This window comes from Betta splendens, chromosome 3 (genome assembly GCF_900634795.4).
Source record: "Betta splendens chromosome 3, fBetSpl5.4, whole genome shotgun sequence".
NCBI classification, from domain to species: Eukaryota; Metazoa; Chordata; class Actinopteri; order Anabantiformes; family Osphronemidae; genus Betta; species Betta splendens.
In genome coordinates this window covers 4198811-4218192 of record NC_040883.2, presented here as the reverse complement: position 1 = coordinate 4218192, position 19382 = coordinate 4198811, and the positions used below count along the sequence as shown (strand labels likewise).

The 19382-nt window shown below is 44.9% G+C and overlaps 1 protein-coding gene and 1 long non-coding RNA gene across 5 annotated transcripts in view; one reads left to right on the top strand and one right to left on the bottom strand.

Moving 5' to 3' along the window:
* Positions 1–1891: 1891 nt before the first annotated feature.
* The window catches only part of hcn4 (hyperpolarization activated cyclic nucleotide-gated potassium channel 4), a 43835-nt gene continuing 26344 nt past the window's right edge, over positions 1892–19382 (bottom strand). For all 4 annotated transcript variants that reach the window (XM_029145502.3, XM_029145504.3, XM_029145503.3 and 1 more), the window contains 4 exons: positions 14705–14851; positions 14227–14467; positions 6353–6517; positions 1892–5224 (listed from right to left, as the gene is read on the bottom strand). In XM_029145502.3, coding sequence (XP_029001335.1) covers positions 2898–5224; positions 6353–6517; positions 14227–14467; positions 14705–14851 — 2880 coding nt within the window. In that variant the 3' untranslated portion in view covers positions 1892–2897. The remainder of the gene's footprint in view (positions 5225–6352; positions 6518–14226; positions 14468–14704; positions 14852–19382) is intronic.
* Positions 14239–18213, top strand: LOC129603868 (uncharacterized). Its single transcript, XR_008694147.1, has 2 exons — positions 14239–14378; positions 14606–18213. It is a non-coding gene; the product is annotated as an uncharacterized LOC129603868 (long non-coding RNA).

Genomic DNA, 19382 nt, shown 5'->3' with positions numbered 1-19382 from the left:
GCTGGCCCTCAGAAACAGTTGATGATCAACCTGCCACTCCTTATTTGCCACGCCCCAGTCATTGACCCTGCTAGAAACTAGGAAGCACGGGAAACGTGGTCACGCCTTTAGCGCTGCCCCTCAAATCCTCCAAATTATTGCCGCAGCGAAAAAGCACGGGCGCCAGGAATCATAAGGAGTGGATGTGCGCTTGAGAACTCTGCTACAAAACCCACGCAGGGTCACCGTTCCCTCAGCGCATCAGTGGCTCCTCGCGTCTTTACCGTTGTTCTGCTCTCACCTTATTAAGGTTATTAAGTGAATAAAAGGGGGGGGCTTTTGATGATGATGAGGCACAGCAGTCTGTTTGCGTTTGAGCAGTACAAGGCTAGCAGGTATCGGAAGACCAAGGTTTACGTGCACTCTGTGGAGACAAGTCGGATTTCATGTGGTTCCGTCCTGTTGTTTCAGGCCCTCACACCCTAAAGAATCCTGAATATCCTACAATGATCCTACTTCTAGCCAATGTAACACCTGTTGAAAAGGTCACAATGGTCCAGATAATGGTTCAGCCATGATCCGTTACAGATTTCACAGTACTTTAAATCTGTAATTATAGATTAGATAATGGTGTAAATTTGCCTCATTTAATTATATGTCAGTGGAGTCAGTGTAATTTTACTGTTTTGCAGGACGTTTCCATAGGTTGATTAAATAATAGTGCAAAGTATCAATCAATCATACATATTATACAGTCATTTTAATGTGGAACCATTTCCACTTAGAGCAAGCTGCATGTAATAAAAAACTAAATAATTACTGCATTTAAAAAGGGGTAAAAAAAGTGTAAATGTCAAATAAAATGGAATACTCCTTGTAAAACATGCTCAGGTACGAAAGTCAACCTTTACGGATTGTCCTATTTGAAATTCAAAGATATTTTACCAAGACGGGAGTGTTCTTGGGCTTGTCTGGTGTGACGTGTATTGCTATTCCATTTCATAGACACCTCTGGGACGTATAATGAGGGGGAGGGGTATGGCCACGGTGCGCCCCTGTGTGTGAGTCCATGATAGCCTGCGAGGGTCGGGGGATCACTCACACGTCCTGTCAAATTAGGCTGCTGTGACTGAGCTAGAGACTCAGCTGTCTGAGTGGACCCTCGGGTCGGTCTTGGTGATAAGTTATAGACAAACATGTAGAAGCATATCATTGCTCGTCTCATTTGGGAGTTTGGGGCCGCCTACTGCAGCATGCGCATTGGCTCGTTTATTAAAGGTACAGTATGTATCTAGGACTAGTGGCTGCACTGCGATCCACACTGATATTTTGTAATAATGTGCAATTTATCTCAGGATTACAGCAGCAGCACAGGCATATGTCTCCACGTTATGGAGCATACAGTGTTTAAAGCTGTGCTAGGCAGCACACTGAGTCGTAGCCACATTGCCTTACGATAGCTTACTTAGCTGTGGTTCCGTGTCTTGCTAAAGGACACTTTGGCAGGAGAAATGGCTGCTGCTGAAAATATCTGACAAATGTACTAAACCAGTGACCTTAGTTGAAGCTAGAACAGTCTAAATCTCCTGGGGTATCAAGGTTTGTGTATATCACATAGCTACAGTACTTACTTTTTGCAACAACAAATGTACATACATTCAACAGCTCGAATTCTGCATTGGCCTTCGGTGAAGGGACTTGTCCATGTTGACCGTATAACAGCTACAGTAGAAGAAGTAATGCACACGTTAACTATCAAGTGGCATGTTTCCATATCCAGCACTTTTCAAATATCCCAGCTTGTGTACTGTATTTGCTTGTATTTGCTAAATGGCTGCTTTGAAGTTATCATATACTTTAGTTTTGACACTGAATGGTCTGGTTGCTACACAATGCAACACACAAGCTGTGGTTAATGGAAGTCCAAGTTTTAGTATGAAAAAGGCAAACTTCCTTTTGATCAGTCAGCCTCGCATCTGACTGCTCCACCGATTCACACGCTTGTTCTCGCCAACACTCACACATTAACAGTTGTACACAGTCAGGAACAAAAACAACACATGCTTTCTACACACATTATCGGCATGAGCTTGGAAGACAAAGTGAGCTTGTTAGGACATGATTTACGACTCTGCAGAAAGCCAGTCGCTCACATACTGTTATGTCTCAGTACTGAGATGGAGGGTAGCTCGCCTAACCCCTCTTCCCCTGCTTCAAGAACAGTGTTATTACGAGAAAGTGATATAAAATGAGGATCGATGGGACAAGAGAAGGTGAATTATTCCCCCCAAAGGAAAGGTCTTTTTGGTTTCCTAAAATCTCTTCTCCGTCTCTCATAAGGTAGTGAAAAGTGTATACAGAGGATAAATAAGTACAATCTAATAGATACATTTAAGGATCAACAATATGTGATCCCAAATGATATTTTACAAGGGTCAGCCTGTATTGAAGCATGTTGCTTTAGCTAAAAATGTAAATAACACAGAAAAAAGCCTTTACACATGCAGGTATTAGTGCATAGGTTCCTGCAGAAAAGAGTATAATTGTCTAGTCCACTGAATTGTCATCTCCAAAGTCACCAGATGAATTTGGCATAGTCATGAAAAGAAGAAAATGACTGTCCTTTAAACAGAGTTCCGTTTTCACACCCTCCTAGTCCCTTGATGAACATGTTGTTTAAATATGTATATATATATTTTTATCTATCTATATACACAAAAAAGAGAACAAAGCATAAAATAAATATATTCTATAGCACTGAGTTACCCAGTAAAATATGTTTTATCACAGTAAATTTAAGATCTTGGTAAAATGAGAGGTGGAACACTGTGAAGTCTCAAGACAGACAAAAAGAATTGCAACAGATGAAGATAGTCTGCGTTTCAGTTTGGAGGAGCACAGGAGGGTGTGATCAATCCTCACAAATTGGACGGGAGTTTAGAGCGGACAGTTTGAGAATCTAGATCTGATGGGTAGGCAGCAGAGCTCCTCCGTGAAGACAAGGCTGGAGAAGTCCCAGGGGAATGAGTCTGTTTGGGGTGCCCTGGGGATGTCTGCCTTGGAGGAGTCATATGCCCTGGCCCTGAACTACAGGGCTTGGGCACAAGAGTAGGTGAGGAAAAGGGTGAGGGGTAATATCCAGTTTCAACAGAGGAGAGAGGAGCTTGGTGACCTAAGGCCTGAGTCACCTCCTGGGGTAAAGATGAGTGTGAGCCAGATAATAGCTTTAGGTCTTCAGAAAAGCGACTCAGCGGAGAATCTCTCCCCGTTGAATGTGGTTGACTGGGAAGTTGTGAAGGGAGCGAAGACTGTGGCGCGAGCAGGGAACTGTGGGATCCTGTGGTACTGGACGGGTCGCTGTAGTGAAAAGTCCTGCTTGTCACTGGGCTTTGGATAGTAGGACTGGGTGCCACTGGAGTAAGGCAGGGAGAAGCATTTGCTGAACCGTACTGGGTGAGGGAGGCCAGGGCAGACCTCTCCAGAGACATTTGATGAGGCAGAAAACCAGACTGGAGACCTGCCAGGCTAAAATGGTTGAGGGAAGATGGCGATCCCTCAGCAGGCTGCTGACTGTGCTGTCCTTTATTAGAGGATGGAGAGCCGTGAGGAGGGGAATGGAAAAGGTTTAAGTTACTGCTAGTCCTGCCTCCCCCGGCAAACTGCTGTAAAGGAGCCACCTGAGGAGGCTTAGGAGGTGGCTGGCTATGAAGAAGTTGACCGGATAGAGGGCTAGATGAACCAGTAGAAATGGGACTCTGACAACGGGAGGAACTAATAAGCACAGCTGTAATTCCACCAGAAGCTCCTGCTACAGGACAAGCTGTCGATCCTCCTTGATGGCTCCCTACCGTCCCCCCTGGTGGTCTACCTGCATGTGCACCAATTACCCCACCTCCTGGGACACTTGAAGCCCCTCCTATATGGCTAGTTGATGATCCACTAGAACCCCTTCCCAGCAATCCTCCAGGATTTCTTGCCAGTGAATCACCAGAAACCCCTACAAGTGGTGTCCCAGATCCGCTTCCCAATGACCCCTCAGAGGCTCCCCCTGTCAATCCCCTAGAAACTATTGATGCACCAGAAGCCCTTCCTAATGATCCTCCTGTGGTCACTACCACCAGTGATTCTCCAGTAGCCCTGCTCACTGATGCCCCAGAAGATCTACCTGTAGACCCTCTGCTAACCTCTCCCACTGATCTCCTGGCTGTATCTTCAATTGACCCACAGGTAGCCACCCCGACTGATTCACCTGATGCCCCACCAGCTAATCTGCCACAAACAGCACCCATGAATCCCTCAGACATTCCTCCCACTAATTCCCCTGAGATTGCTCCTGCTGATCCACCAGTAGCTCCCCCTGATACAAATTGGACCCCAGGAGTCATTTCCAATGTTCCAGTTGTAAAGTCCTCTCCGGCCCATGAAGTGTCACCTCCAGTGGCTCCTTCTAAAGACCCTCCAACTGCTCCACCTGAGGACCAACCTGTAGCACCACCACAGGCTCCACTTGCCCCTCCACTTATACCCGAGCCAGTGCTTCCACCTATAGATCCTTGGTGAAAAAGATGGGAGAGAGGTGGCGTGTTAGAGCGAAAGCTCTGCTGATGCTGTGGTTGTGGGTGTAGCTGGGCCATACTAGATGATCTTGAACCAGAAGATGAATATGATCCAAATGGGAAAGCGGAGACTCCTCCTATACTGGACCCTGATGCCGCTCCAAGTCCATGCTGCCCTCTGCTACCTGAGGCCTGTTGGCTACAGCCTGTGGCCCCTGAACCTGACGTCATGTGCTGGGCACGAAAAGAGGCCAATAATGGCATGTCCACGCCAGTGCGCAGTTTAGAGGGTGTACTAGAGGGGGAGTCCCCAGCAGAACCAGGTGTGTTAGATGGAGGAACAAACGTGTGGAACCTCTTAAGCCGGCTAGGAGGGTCTTTTAGGGACCCTAGTACAGACACTGGAGGTCTGAAGAGTGTCGGTGGTAGGTGGGGATGGTGTGTCAGGGCAATGGCCACTGAAGTGGTGGCGGCTGCTGCCTGGAGAGGGGCCTGGATGAGGGGGGCCCAGATGACAGGCGTTGGCGAGGGAGGCGTCTGGGGTGGGGCGTTCTGCATGAGGTGGGCACAGTGGGCCATGTCCCTGTCATGCTGCACGATCTGCTGGATGATCTCGTTCTCCTGGTAGTTGAGTACGCCAGAGCTGAGGTCGTGCTGCACTTTGTGCTGAAGAATGGAGTTTTTCTTGCCTTCAGAAGGACACAAGCACAAAATGTAATTAGAGTTGGGATGATATCCGTGTATATTTTGGTAACCTGCCTATTTTTTTCAAAGTGCATGGCTGTTTTAGACAATGTCACGATGTCAAAGTCCAACAAATAATAAAAACAAAGAAACAAATAATCTGCGGACTGGTGCTGTATGAGCAGCTTTATTAGGGAAGAGGGGTTTATATGAGAATTACACCCAGGAGAAAGGACATACACAAGAGACCATTTCACAGAATTTACTCAGCGCACCACATCTTTTCAAAGCAACAATTTTCAACAAAGAGACCCCCTAAAGCAATTTCTTTATCTTCCATTCTAAACATAGCTGAGGATAAAACAGAGCATACAGTGATGTCTGAGCGATGATATAGGCGCGCCTTTCATTGTGAATTTTTCATCTGCCCAGGCTGAGCCTGGGAACAGTGATGGATATGGAGAGAATATCAATTATATGCCCAAACAAAGTCATACAGGGGTTTAGGTTTTCAGTAATTTTCATTAGGCATCAATGTGAACAGTTCCACAGAACTAAAGCCCATTTGTTTCAGAGCTGTGATTCTGGCTTTCTGAGCGGTCTGTGGATACACAAGCTCTCACCGTGCAAGCTGTGACTTGCTGTGTGTTCTGACAGCTGTTAACCAGATGGGCTACCCTTTGTCCATGGTCTTTATGTGCCTGAGGCCCTGATGCCAGTTTACTAATTACCCTAAATAGCTATTTTTAGTAGCTACTAAACATTATCTGAAACACACATCGAGACATTGCCATTCAGAGACGCTCTGAAGTCATCTAGCAATTAGTTCCTCGTCAAAGTTCTTTACATCATATCAAGAGCTGACTTTTCATCTGTCGCTTGACTAGACATCTACCAGTAAAACAACACAATCATAGTTACATTATTTAATTCTCCCAGGTCTAATGTTTTTTTTTTATAAATATTTGGCATATGACAATAGTAAACAATACTAATAGAAATAGGAAAATATATTATGATATTAGATATTGTCTTCACTAATTATTGCAGCCTTCATGTCATGATAAAAGTAAAATAGAGCCAAGAGCATCTTGATTCTAGTACAAATGTCTAAATGAATCTTATTTTCTTACCGATACGATCCAGCCTGTCCAGGGCAACAGTTTCAAAGGCTCTTCTCATCATGGGATACTCCTCCAGCACTTCATTGAAGTTGTCCACAGACAGCGAGTACAGACGACAGTACGTGTCCGCCCGGACACTGGCGGTTCTTCTGCCCCGTGTTAGCAGACAAATCTCTAAAAAATATATAAACAAAAAGATGAAGAAATACAGAAGCACATCAAGATTTCGAAGTTAACACACACAAGAAACAAACAGAATGACGTTCAGCCAAACGTGGACTTTTGAACTGTTTTGTTTTCCATCATTAGATGATTTGTAATCCATCAGTGCACATTTAATGCCATTTTCAGAGCTTAGAGGTCTGCCAGGCTTCATCCGCCATGCCTGCTCAGTAAGATCATGCTCTATTACCACACTGCACTGCTGTAAGGCTCTGGCACAGCGCGTATAGCAAGTGTGTCTGCACTGCATGCAGCCTGTGCATGTGTCTGCATGCACTATTCAAGCACAGGATTTGTGTGTGTGCATATAAAAATAGATGACAATACTACTGTGTGTGTGTGTGTGTGTGTGTGTGTGTGTGTGTGTGTGTGTGTGTGTGTGTGTGTATGAAGTGTTTTATTCATGAGAGGGACGCATGACAGAGTAAGCTATGGAGAAAATACCAGCGACATGAAATATACACAGAAGAGCAAACATCCAGTCCAACATACATGTCCCTTAATGCCTGCTTAGCTTTGTCTCGCCCCCACCTGCTGTTAAATATTCTTTTTAAAATACTATAAACGTTCAATTTAAACATATATGAAATTGTAATAGTTATGGTAAATAAACTGTTAACATCAGTGCTTTGCACAGCTGAATGCAAACGAGAGTATAGCTTCTTGTGTTAATTTTTGGAACCTGGCCAATTTAGAAGATTTAAGTGGATTTGGTACGACTGGCTGCAAACTGACCATACACACATTAGAACGTGGAGATCTGTGCCCACTAACACAAATGAGGGAATAATTACACGATCATTTATTTACAACACAATGTGTTTCATATTTATACCTTTAACTGCGATGGACTGTACTTCTACTACTGGTCACTGAGGAAGTAAAGTTAGAATTTGCAATATTTACAATGGTTTTAAAAACGAGACAATGCTTAATCTCAGAAAAAAAATGTTTAGTCATGATAAAATGTTGGCAGCAGTGGGATTCCCCTAAAAATACTGGAGCCTTTAACCAGCGCCTTGTACAGTGATCTGTATATAAATGTACTGTAGTGTGTGAGCTGAGTGCATCATTATGGGTGAATGCACTTAAGCCACGTTAGCAAGAGAGCTGTGTATAAAACAACATGCCCTCCTTGTGTGTGTGTGTGTGTGTGTGTGTGTGTGTGTGTGTGTGTGTGTGTGTGTGTGTGTGTGAGTCTGTACTGTACAGCCTGCGTGTGTGTTGGCTAGGTAGCCCTGGCTGGAGCGGTGCTGGGGGTCTATTTCCCGCAGCACTAGTCCAATAATCCCCTCTGGAGAGCTGCATCGTGGCTCTGTGTTAAATCCTCTTGTCCCGTGGCTTTCTGGATGAAGCCAGCACTGTCAAGACGAGGCGGTGAGCTGCAGCGAGCCCTCTGGCCTCATCTAACGGTGAAGCCCGGGCAACTAGTTGTGGCTAGTGAACTACAAGACATACAGGAGGAAAATCCGCCAATGGCGGGGTTCCACTTCGGTGCAGCTCCTTGTCTTTTAAAATGCTCTGCTTGAACTCAACATATGCACAAAAACCTTCAATAAGGAAGTGAATCCTGATTCATATTAAATGACTGTACAATGAATTATGATTAATGAATTTACACCTAGGTTGTCATAACAATAAAATCATATTACTATCACATTGTCACCTTTAAATTAAGGCATCACCTTTTTTTAATTTGTTAAACAAAATTTAGACAAATAATAAAACATGACCACTCATTCATAATGTCATGTCAATGTCATTTTCAGGTAAGGATGAAATAAAATATTTTCAGTAAACCATAAATCCTGAACTTTTGCTACTGGCAGTTCAACTTTTGTGCCTTGCAGGTTACATTCAGCTGAATGCTTTACTCCCACTCGCATCTTCTGTCTTATTGCAAGACTTCATGCGTAAATCGCAAATCCTCCATGAAATCACAGAACGGGCTTAGTGTAGCTCTGCCTGTATTCTGACAGGGTCGCGTGTTTCTCCTCTAACTGACTCCTGTAATTCTGTATGGTGTTTACTAACATTAATAAAGATGCACCACTTCCCTTTTTGAGCTGACGTTCTGCTCGGCCCAGTCAAGTCCACAAGCAGCAGTTTTTCCTGAAACTGTGTTTGGCTTTTAAAGAAGACACAACATTAGCACAATCAAACTGCATGTCTCCACTCTGAGCTCTAACTTTAATTCAGCCATGATGTGCTTCATAGTCACACGTAAAGGACAATGATTTCATCAAACTTTAATGATACCAATTAAAACTGGATGTTGCTGTGGGAAAGGAGGACCAAGACGTCATATTATGTGACCATGAGGAAACACATGCAGTAAATGGTCTCCTGTTAATGAAACAGCCCTTGTGACCAGGGCACTAACAGAGAAGATGCTTCTCCGCAGGTCTGTTTATAGACTGTTAAACTAAATCAAGCTTTTATTTTTCTGCTCACAGTGTAATGAACAGGTTCTACTAACAAAATAAACACAATTCATTACTATTGTTATTCATGAGATGCTTTTTAGAAAATAAAAAAGCATCTGAGACAGAACAAGTGAGCTGTCCTCATCCTCCAGGACCCTCATCACATAACGACAGGACAAGCTCTGCTCAGGGTTTAACCTGAGACGCTGCGACGCGCACAGGACCACATTCACCAGCGGCCTCATCACAGCGACTGTCAGCCTGGCTGCAGAGGACGGAGGCTGGTGTGAAACCCCATCCCCCTCCACTGTCACAAAGACGGACGCCTAAATACCAACACTCTCTGTCTCAGCTGCTGCAGCTACAATGTAAAATGAATGTGACGTAGAATCATCAATAATGTGCTTTTGCAGTATATTATTCGGATGTACCACAATGTCTTCTGGGAAATGTGGCTTCTTGATTGAATTCGTATTGTACAGTTTTAGATGCAAAACATGGAACTGGATATATTTACATTTAACAGAAAAACAAAACAAAAGCTACTAAGTAAAAATGCTTTGACCTAATAAAAAGGTGACAGTAAATACTGTATTATAGATAATGACAACAGCACTGATAGAAGCAGCCGGCCTGCGTGACGCAGCACTCCTGTCCCCTACGTGCCCCCAGCATCAGGACCTCCACCGGGCAGCTTCCTACAGTAGCCAGCAGGCCGTCATCACGTCCCACCGCATATCACAGCATCACTAGGCGTCTGCACTCTGCCCAGTTTTAGGTCTACACATAAAAGCACTGCAGCACAATTGTCTTTGCATACTCTGTGTTGTGTATGTTCTTATTCCCTTGAGACTGAATGAAGTTCTATGAGGTCATTTGAATTCCAGCCATTTTAATTTAAATAGAAAGTGTCACAAAAGATTTTACTGTGGCAAATGTTTTCAACAGTACATGCATTTTCTTTGGGTTTATGGTAAACTATGATTACATAATATTAATAATTATGTAATCATATTTATGTATGGATATTGATATGTTATTATAATAAAAGCATATTCTTTATTCTATAAATATTCTTTCTCACGAAAACTCACAGTGGCTTTTCAACATCTGCATGTCTATGTTCCGTTATCTGACCATGACATGTGGTTAAACGCGGGGCTCATCACCTTCCTGCGCGCTCGTACGGCGGTGCAGGACCTGCCTTCCGCACTGTCCACGGGTGAAGTGATGAGTGTGAACAGGGCTGCTCGGTACCCTGTGTGCTGCAGCCGGGTCTGGCGGAGCTCACCTGGACTCCGAGTCCTGCTGTCAGCTTGGATCTCCCTCCCCGACACCGCCCCCAGCCCGCGCAGCGGACGCTCCCTCTAACCTCCCGAGCATCCGCGGCGGCTGCCTGATTCCCCGTGACGTGCCATGCTCGCTCGTTCACAGCATTAGCATAGCGGTGCAAACACCTTGTGTTGGGGCGGGGCCGCCGCTGATGCTGGGGTCCCGGCGTAAATCATCGTCTCCTTTTAACCCGTGAACTGAGGCTGAGTGATGTTTATGCTGGTGAGAGACTGAGACACTATAACAGCAAGCGCCCACACTAAACCATATATTATGTAAACTGCATGTTTGTAGTGACACAGTGGGCACTAAGTCACAGGTTATTTACTGCATGTTGGGTGGTGAAAACTACCAGAGTGAATCAATGTGTCTAGTGAACATCTTATGTGTGTGTTGATTGTCTACTGGAATCTAGTGTCGTTTCCCTGCAGCTCTTTTTACTGGGAGCTGTTTTTCTTTTAAGAATTTTATAGTAAATATTTAAAATACTCTTGGTCTGTCTTTATATTTTGACATATTAATAATTTGGTTATTACAACAAATTTGTAACTAAATGCAGTTTTAATACATTTGTGACACATTTGTGTCTCTACAGTTACAATTACAAGACATTCATTGCGGATGAACTTTAACGTTTTGAGACAAATGTTTGCTGGATAAACTGCTTTGATGTTTGCTGCAGGTGTTTAATGCTCTGAGTTTTAAATTAGTGCCTTATCATCAGCAGGGGAGACTGTGGAGTCCTGGGGAGCCTAATAACGATCATCAGTGCTACATCTTCTAACTACTACAGCTCTGTGAATGTCTGAGCCACTGGCACCAGTGTTAGCATTCACTATGACACTTGACCTACAGTACTATAATGACAACAGAGAGTGTGATAATGTTATGGAGCAGTGGTAGATTGAACAGGTGGTGATTCCAGGGTGAAACATGCACAGTGGTGTAAGTGGGAAACATCTAGCAACCAATTAATGCTGCGGGTCACCACTGTACAACAGTCCATAATATAGTGCTTGGATAATGTTACACTATTGAATGATGTATTTATTATATTATATTACAGCATTGTAACTAAAGCGGATGCCTGATGCGCTGGTGCCATTGAAGAGTTAAGCTACAGTAATAAGGACAATGTGGTAATTAACTGAAAATTAGACTGATTGTAGATTAACTTTCAATGCTGATAGCTCCTTCTGAAATTGCTGTCTAAATTATTCAGTGAAACTGTATCATATCCTTGGTACTTAATTAATAATTATGAGTAAGAGATACAAGTTAGATACGACTTTATTTATCCCACAATAGAGGGAAATCCTTTAATCATCTTTATTGTCTTAGTGATTTCTTCATATCTATATCTATATCGATATCGATATCTATATCTATATCTTTATCTATATCGATATCTATATCGATATCAATATATAAATATATATATAACTTAATTTCCTAACTAACCTGACTAAGCATATTCCATCTACAGTATGATAACATCCCACATTCTGTTATTCACTCCGTCTTCAGGTGGGGCTGCTTCACAGGTGTTAAGTGGGTTAAGGACTGGGAGGATTACCTGGGCCTAAACTGCTGCCAGCCTGTCACTGACTCACTTAGTCAGCACGGCCATTTGGCAACTCTACAGCACAGAGCTTAGAGATGGGGAAGGGAGGAAAAAAAAAAACGAGGGAGCGGGATGGTGGGAAAGGAATTAGCTCTGTAACCCAGGACTTCACAGGAGTACGGAGCGAGCGAGCACCAATCACACAGAGGCAAAGCCCAAAAGATGACACAGGAGATTGGGAACCGTGCAGCCGACGCACCACCCTCCTCCACCCCCTCCCGCTCTCAGCGCCCGTCTCGCTCTCGCTTCCTCCCACTCGCGGGGCTGCAACGAGCCACTCACTCGGAGGTGAAGCGAGCCATCTTAGAGGCGCAGTGAAAGACAGCTTCTGATAAGCGCCTCTGACTGGCACGCAGGGCCACCGCGAGGTCACCGGGCCGCGCTCCAGCCGGGTCCGCGCTGGAAACGCATCAATTATCACCGGCGAGGACGGGGGAACTCTAACAGCACAATAGCCTGCTCAGGCTGGGCGACGGGAGGGCAGCGGAGATGCTGTTCAGATAAGTGTCTCAACAGAGAGCTATAAGGAGCGAGAGAGACAAATGCAGGCAGGGGGAGGGTGCGTGTTTGCGTTCTGATCCCAGAGCAGCATCCAGAGCGCGGGCTTGGCACCGATCCTTGTGTCCCTTGGCGTTAGTGCTGCAGTCACATTACATTTCCTGCCTCCACTGGATCGCTGTGTGCCCAGCCGACGCTCCCGTCCAGGACATGTCGTGTCCACTTTAGACTTTAGGCTCTCTGGCTCGAGCTAATCCAACAGCTAACAAACTGGAACAGACTGCCGAGTATATAATTGAGTAAATAATTCAGGTCATCTGTGAATGAATGATTTACGGCACACGAGTTTGCCGCGATGCTGATGAGCACGCGCTCACGCCATTTTCACCGGGTCCCGCTGACGCTCGGCGTGTTAAACAAAAACGCTCTTCAGTAACTAATGCTTTCTGATCCTCAGTCAACCACACACGCGAAGCGCTGGCCGTTGGAGGAGATCTCTTTGTTCCTGCATATAGTGTTAAAAAAGCACTAATTGCTTTTGACTTGCTCGCTGATACCGACAGCCACGCTGAGGTCCACATGTGCCACGCTCTCCCTGTGCTGATCCTGCACCAATTAATTTCATGAATGACTAACTCGTGTTTGGTAACAATCTCCCAGTGGCTCCAGGCTTACCTCACTGGCCCCCACTCCTTACACCCCCAGAGGAGGCCCAGCGCCAAGAATAGTCACAGGATAATGGAGGCAAAATCCTGTGCCTATAATGCGCAAAAGGGAGGAAAATAATTACAGATCCAAGGCTTAAGATTAGGGTGAGCGAGCCAGTTTTGTATGTTTTTACAGCACTCGCATGTTTGCTCAAGGGAAAAAAGTTAAACGTGGATGCGTTCAGTGTAGAGTGCGATCCGGTGAAACGGTGCCGTCACCAGGTTGTGCTGGTAACGGACCTACGAGCTCGCTCTCAGCCCTTAAACCCAAACGGTGACCTGCTGAGGAGCGACCTCGAGAGGGGACGTTTGGTCCTGGAGACCGCGTCGTTCTAAAATGTTGACGAGCGTTGGCGTGTGCGGAGATGGACCGGCTGCCGTCGTTTCATAATTTCCCCGGATGCCCCTGGAGAGAGGGCATGGAGACGGACTGGAGCAGGAAATATAATTAAACTTCCACAGGCAGGTCGTGTGCTGTTAAATGCTTTGCCACCATTTCTTGTTATGTAACCGTGTAGTCCGGCTGATACGCTGTCACGGGGCAAATTAATTGGTATTTGCTAAGGGCAGTATGGCAGCATTGTCTCCTACATGCGTCACAGGCTTTGGGACCGGAGAGTGCTCTGACTCAGGACACAACATGTTAAGTGTAGAACAAGTCTGGGTGGTCACACATTTTAGCAGCACGCAGTATGTAATGTCTAAGGTTTCTCACCTCCTGACAACTGAATGCATATTCTTCAATTTGCACCACAGCCAGTGCAGTTATCTTAATTTGTGTTTGCCCTACATTTAGGAGACAGCTCATAATGTGAATTAAGGGAAAAGCCCTGCATAATCCATGAACGCAAAATTTAAGTAAGTGACAAGCAGGGCACAACATACCACTTCATATCAGAGCCAGAAGTGCATTATCCAAAAGCTGTTGCCTCACAAATGAAGATTCTGAAAGAGCCTTATTAATATTAAAACAGAGCAGTGTGTGTGTGTGTGTGTGTGTGTGTGTGTGTGTGTGTGTGTGTGTGTGTTTGACCTTTAAGTCTGTGTTTCTGCTGCTGCTCCAGCTTGTCTTACCTCCAAAGTAGGAGCCATCTGAAAGCTTGGTCTCCTTATTGCCTTTGGTCAGGACGCTGACTACGCCGTGTTGTATGAAGTACATCTTTTTGCCGATCGTACCCTCCCTGATGATGTAATCCCCTGGCTGGAACACCTCGAACCTTAGCTTGGTGAGCATGGAGGTGACGAAGTTGGGGTCGGCGTTAGCGAACAGAGGCATGGACGCCACCAGCTTGCGACAGTTGAAGTTGATGATTTCCTGTTGGAGGGCACAAATAAAAAGTGAAACCTGTCAGGTTCAGAGAAGGACACTAGAAACACAAAGGGAGAAAAATACCAGTTGAGACATTTGTTTCTTTCCCAGTTTTTTACTCTTCTTTGTATTTGCCCCCCACAGTGTGCTTGTCTCAAGATACGACATCAGAGGACGTGAACTGTCAGAGGAACGTCAGCAAACACACGCTCTCGAAGGCGTCTTGGACAGGACGCCTCTCACCTCTCGCAGCGGCTCGTTCAGCTCCCCTAGGATGCTCTCCTCGTCGAACATCTTCCCCTGGTAGCGGTGCTCGTAGTAGTCATGGATCCTCTGTCGCATGTCCGCCGGCAGCTTGTGGAAGGACATGTACTGCTCCACCTGTTTGTACTGCGGGGACACGGAGACGCACAACGACTGGGTTATCCGAGGGTCAAAGTGCACGGCGCCGCAGCCACAGGGAACAGCTGGCACTGGAAATGAAGACGGATTCATAGTCCTGCAGGTCGCGCCCAACAACAGAACACTTCTCCAGGCTTTGACTGTGCCTCTCACCATCTCTTCGGTTTTGTGCCATCAATACACGGGAACAATTCACAGTTGGCTCATTTCTGCTGCATGAAAACAGATCTAAAGTGAATGGCATACAGTATGTTACCTGTCTGAATATGTGGGTTAATATTAAGTTAGGTTTTTTTTGCATGCAACGGAACACTTCACCCTCCAGCCTTATGTGCCTACGCTGTTTGTTACATTTAATGTGTCAGATGTATTTTCGATTCTGCAGCATTGGAAGCTAAGATGCACATCAAAGCACAATGAGAGCACCCTCGGAATAATAACAGGTGGAATCCTCAATGACAGAAAGAAAAAAATTAATCATTCATGTGACAATGCTGGAGGTGCTCTTTGATCACCGCTTCTACACTGCCAACAGTCTTGGCTGACCTCAGATGTCCACCTCTTTGTTGTCTGACTCCACTACACTAGTCACCACTAATCTTGGAGGAAATCATCAAAAGGCCAATCCTGTGGAAATATAGCACAGTAAATAAAGACAGCTGTCAGAATGTTCTCCGTGAGAGAGCAAAAGCTGTCAAGCTTCCTGAAGATCATGAGATGCAAGTGGAGTAGGAAAGAATAGCGTACGCGGATTAGAATACAACACCATGGAACATGAAGGCGGACTAAATCATAACCGCCTCAAAAGGAGGTTCTGAGGGTAAAACTCTTTAACCCTCGCAACGCCACAGCCCCGTCCTCTACCAGGTTCACGACTGCAGTCGTATCTGTGCCATCACGCCTCCTTATCGCAGAGTGTAAAAAACAATTGGGGGCCACTTTATGCATGCTGATGTTAGCGTACACCTCCCTTGACAGTAAACGGCCGTCTACTGACTGTTACGTGCACAAGGGACGCTCAGTATTTTGCGTGCGTTACAACACGTATGCGTCTACTGACTGTATTAAGGTACTTGTGAGATCAGTTCTGCTCTGAGGGGTGTCAATGACACAGTAAACAAAGCTGTGCAAAGTGACCTGGAAAATTCAATCTACTTGCACAAACAGGAATAAGATGTGAAAGCAGGCTTTTACATATGCAGCATTGTGTCATGGGGCAGAGGTTTCCAGCTTTATCCCCCAAATCCCATTGACATAGAATTGAGCCTTTACTGATGTAATGATAAAACAGACATTTCTGCCCCTGTCCTCTAGGTGACAGCTCTACTTAGCAATTACAGATGCGTCCAGCTGCAATCCCATTTGCTGCTGAGTACTGCGGTAAAGATGGCTCCTCTGAGCGCGATGACAGGTGTAACCCACATTCTGTATCTTGACTAATGCCTTTATGTCTCCAGCATTAGACGTGCCTCAGCATGGAGGTCTGCGTCAAAGCCGTGGATTATCGTCTGCAGAATCCCTCCCTCTTATTGTTTCTCACATTCATAAAAACACACTGTCAACGTGTAGCGGGCGCCTTTGTCTTCAGCTCTGTTGAATGTCAGCATGAAAAGCAATTCGAAAAATGAGCCGACGCACAATAATGCCCCATTGCTTTTATGTTGTGATGAGTACAACTGTGGAGCGCACAATGGCTCAGCGTCTCCCTCAAAGACATTTTCTATTTACTAATCACTGCAGGTCTCAGAGGAGGAGCTGACAGGGATGTAAAGACACAGACCGCGGGGGGATGATGCTGTGATGTGCTGATAACGCTCTCTGTGACAGGAAATTATCTTATTGCAACACAGCCGCCATCACGCTGCCGCCACACAGATCCGTGCTCTGCTGCTCAGCTCGCATAAATCAGCGTGAGCATCGGGGAGGTCACCGTTGCACTGTGAACCCCCCCACTGCTACCCTGCCCGGCTCAAAAGCATTAAGACTTGTTGTGTCTTTGTGTGTGTAGGGTAGTAGCCTGATCTACTGTAGCACATACTGGCCTGTTCAGAGTGAACCTGATGGCTCATGGGTTTGTCTCCACACTGTAAGTACCTTACTGTAATGCACAGTCCTCCGCAGCAGAGTTTAGTTGTGTGTGGGTGAGACCATGAGACTTCTACCTTAGCAGTCCAACAGCAGCAGCACATCCCGCCTTCCGAGCTACACAGCACAGCATATTCACGCCATTTCATTCCACAAATCCTTTCCCACTCTTCTCAGTTAAGATCTTTTGCCACATGAGCATTCCTTAGTCTCTTTCCCTTTCACTCCTTTCTGTTTAGTCCATCTCTATTATCATACTTTTTTTCCCCAACTCACTGCTTTCTCATGCAGTTCCCCAAGCAGGGGGAATCTTTTACCAAATAAAACATGAATAATTCATTTCCAAAAGGAAATGTCAGCCACTTAATTATACTTTCTAAATGTTAATTTTCTTCTCCTTAACCCTTGTGTTACATGCAAGTCATGGGTCATATGCGTAATAAATTCTTAAATATTTAAATCTACAAATACAAGCAAGGACAATAGAAACCATAGCAAATTATATATTATTGACTTTGTTTGTGACACTCGATTTAGGAAGGTTCACAAGGCTTCCTTATTGCAAAGTGTGTCCATGTGACTAATAATAAAAGAGAACTCATGAAACACATCCCATAGTTGAGAGACGTAGTGAAAGTGGAAAGGTGGTCAGAACTAATGTTCCTCTGTGTCTGCAGGTCTCCTCGGCCTTGGGCTGTTTGCTTCACTGGGCAGCACAGTCTGAATCACTTGAAGTGGTGTCTTACTGAATGCTTGTGTTACAACAAGCAGGCAAAGGTTTGCTAATAGTCAATATGATCCCAACTCTCTACAACAAAACTAGTTTTTATTCCACACCAAATACTGTACAGTGTACAGTGTAAAGACTAGATTTCATAGACCGCCTCTGGGGAACGTCAACATTCTTTGACTCAGCGGGAAATTTGTAAAGCAGACAAAGAGGGAAAGGGAACGTAACAGGGTTTAGATTAATGCCATCAGTCAGGTCTCGACTAATGAGCAGGGCTCTCACTGCGAGGCAGATTCAGACTTAAGCTCCTCAATTTGACAGCGGTGGCCTTGGGTTGGTTCTGAGGTGAAAAAATAGCTTATCCTCCACAAAGCATCACCTGTTCCTGCTATTGTTGGATGAAATCATATTTGTTGCATTGTGTGTGTTTTTGAGTCATTTGTTGACATCATTTGTTGTCCGCCTGCTTCTCTGTTGCTTCCTTTCTTGACAGCTCTATTGCGTGCAAATATAGCTTCCCACTGATGAATATTCACTGCAATTCCAATGGTCTTGATTGGGGGATCGAAATTTGGGAATAAAACATCTCTAGAGACTCTTAATAATTAGCTGTGGGCCTCTTATTAACTATTCTCCAAAGAGCCATGTTTAATTGCAAAGTGTTAATTAGAGATTTAAAGGGGAGGGGCTCAACTTCTTCCTACAGTCGTTAGGGACCAACATGTCACAACACACTAACTCATGTACTGTAAGGCTCCTTACTGGGTGCGCCTTTATCACAAAATGCCAAGCGAGAAAGACGAGAGCATCATTCAGGAAGATCAATGAGAACATATGAATAATATACTGGGAAAAAAGAGAAGAAACGCTCCTAATCATGAAAGATCTTTTCTAAAGTGAAAAACAAATAGATCACAAGTCACGTACACATGACTGCTTTGGCCTCATCTGCTTGGTGTCTGCTGATCTCTGTGACAGAGACAAGGATACATTTCTGTACCATAGTAGTGAGCCATAAAGACAGATAAGCGAGCACCTACAGAGAGTTACAGTGGCAGACATATGCTGTCTGCGCAGCCGCATGCGCAGCCATCTTGTGCCCCCTATTTGGAGAGATGTAAGTTTCGCGTGATGATGGCTTTCAACGTGACAGAAAGGGGGGCGGAAAAACATGAGGGGGGTTCTTTGAAGGTAACGAGCAGGTAACATAAAAACGTTTGGTGCAATTTCACACATTTTCAATTCTATTCAGATGCCACTGAGCTTTACTTATAAAAAAACAACAATAAGAATAATGAGTCAAACATCAGACACATTTAAAGACATCTTCCTAATTGATACTGTCTAATCATAAAAGGCTGTAACTCATGCCCGTACTTCTGAAACACTGGGAAACTATTCCACGCATTTCTTTTACATTTAGGGTGTTTTCACACCTTAATTCATTTGCTTTGGTCCAAATCAGTTGAGTTTGAAAACTTGTAGCAATTTCTCCTTGGTTTGGTTCCGTTTCACACAAAGAAAAATCCAGGTGAACCAAAACTCTTCACTTCAAACAACGTGAGAACGTTCTCTCCGCTGATTGGTCAGATGTGTCTGTCTGTCAGAAAAGTAAATACTGTATGGGAAGAAGGTCCCGTAGTGTGGGCCACTTTATGTTTCCGTGACAAGAGAGACAGCTTTACGATGTAGGTCAACCTACGT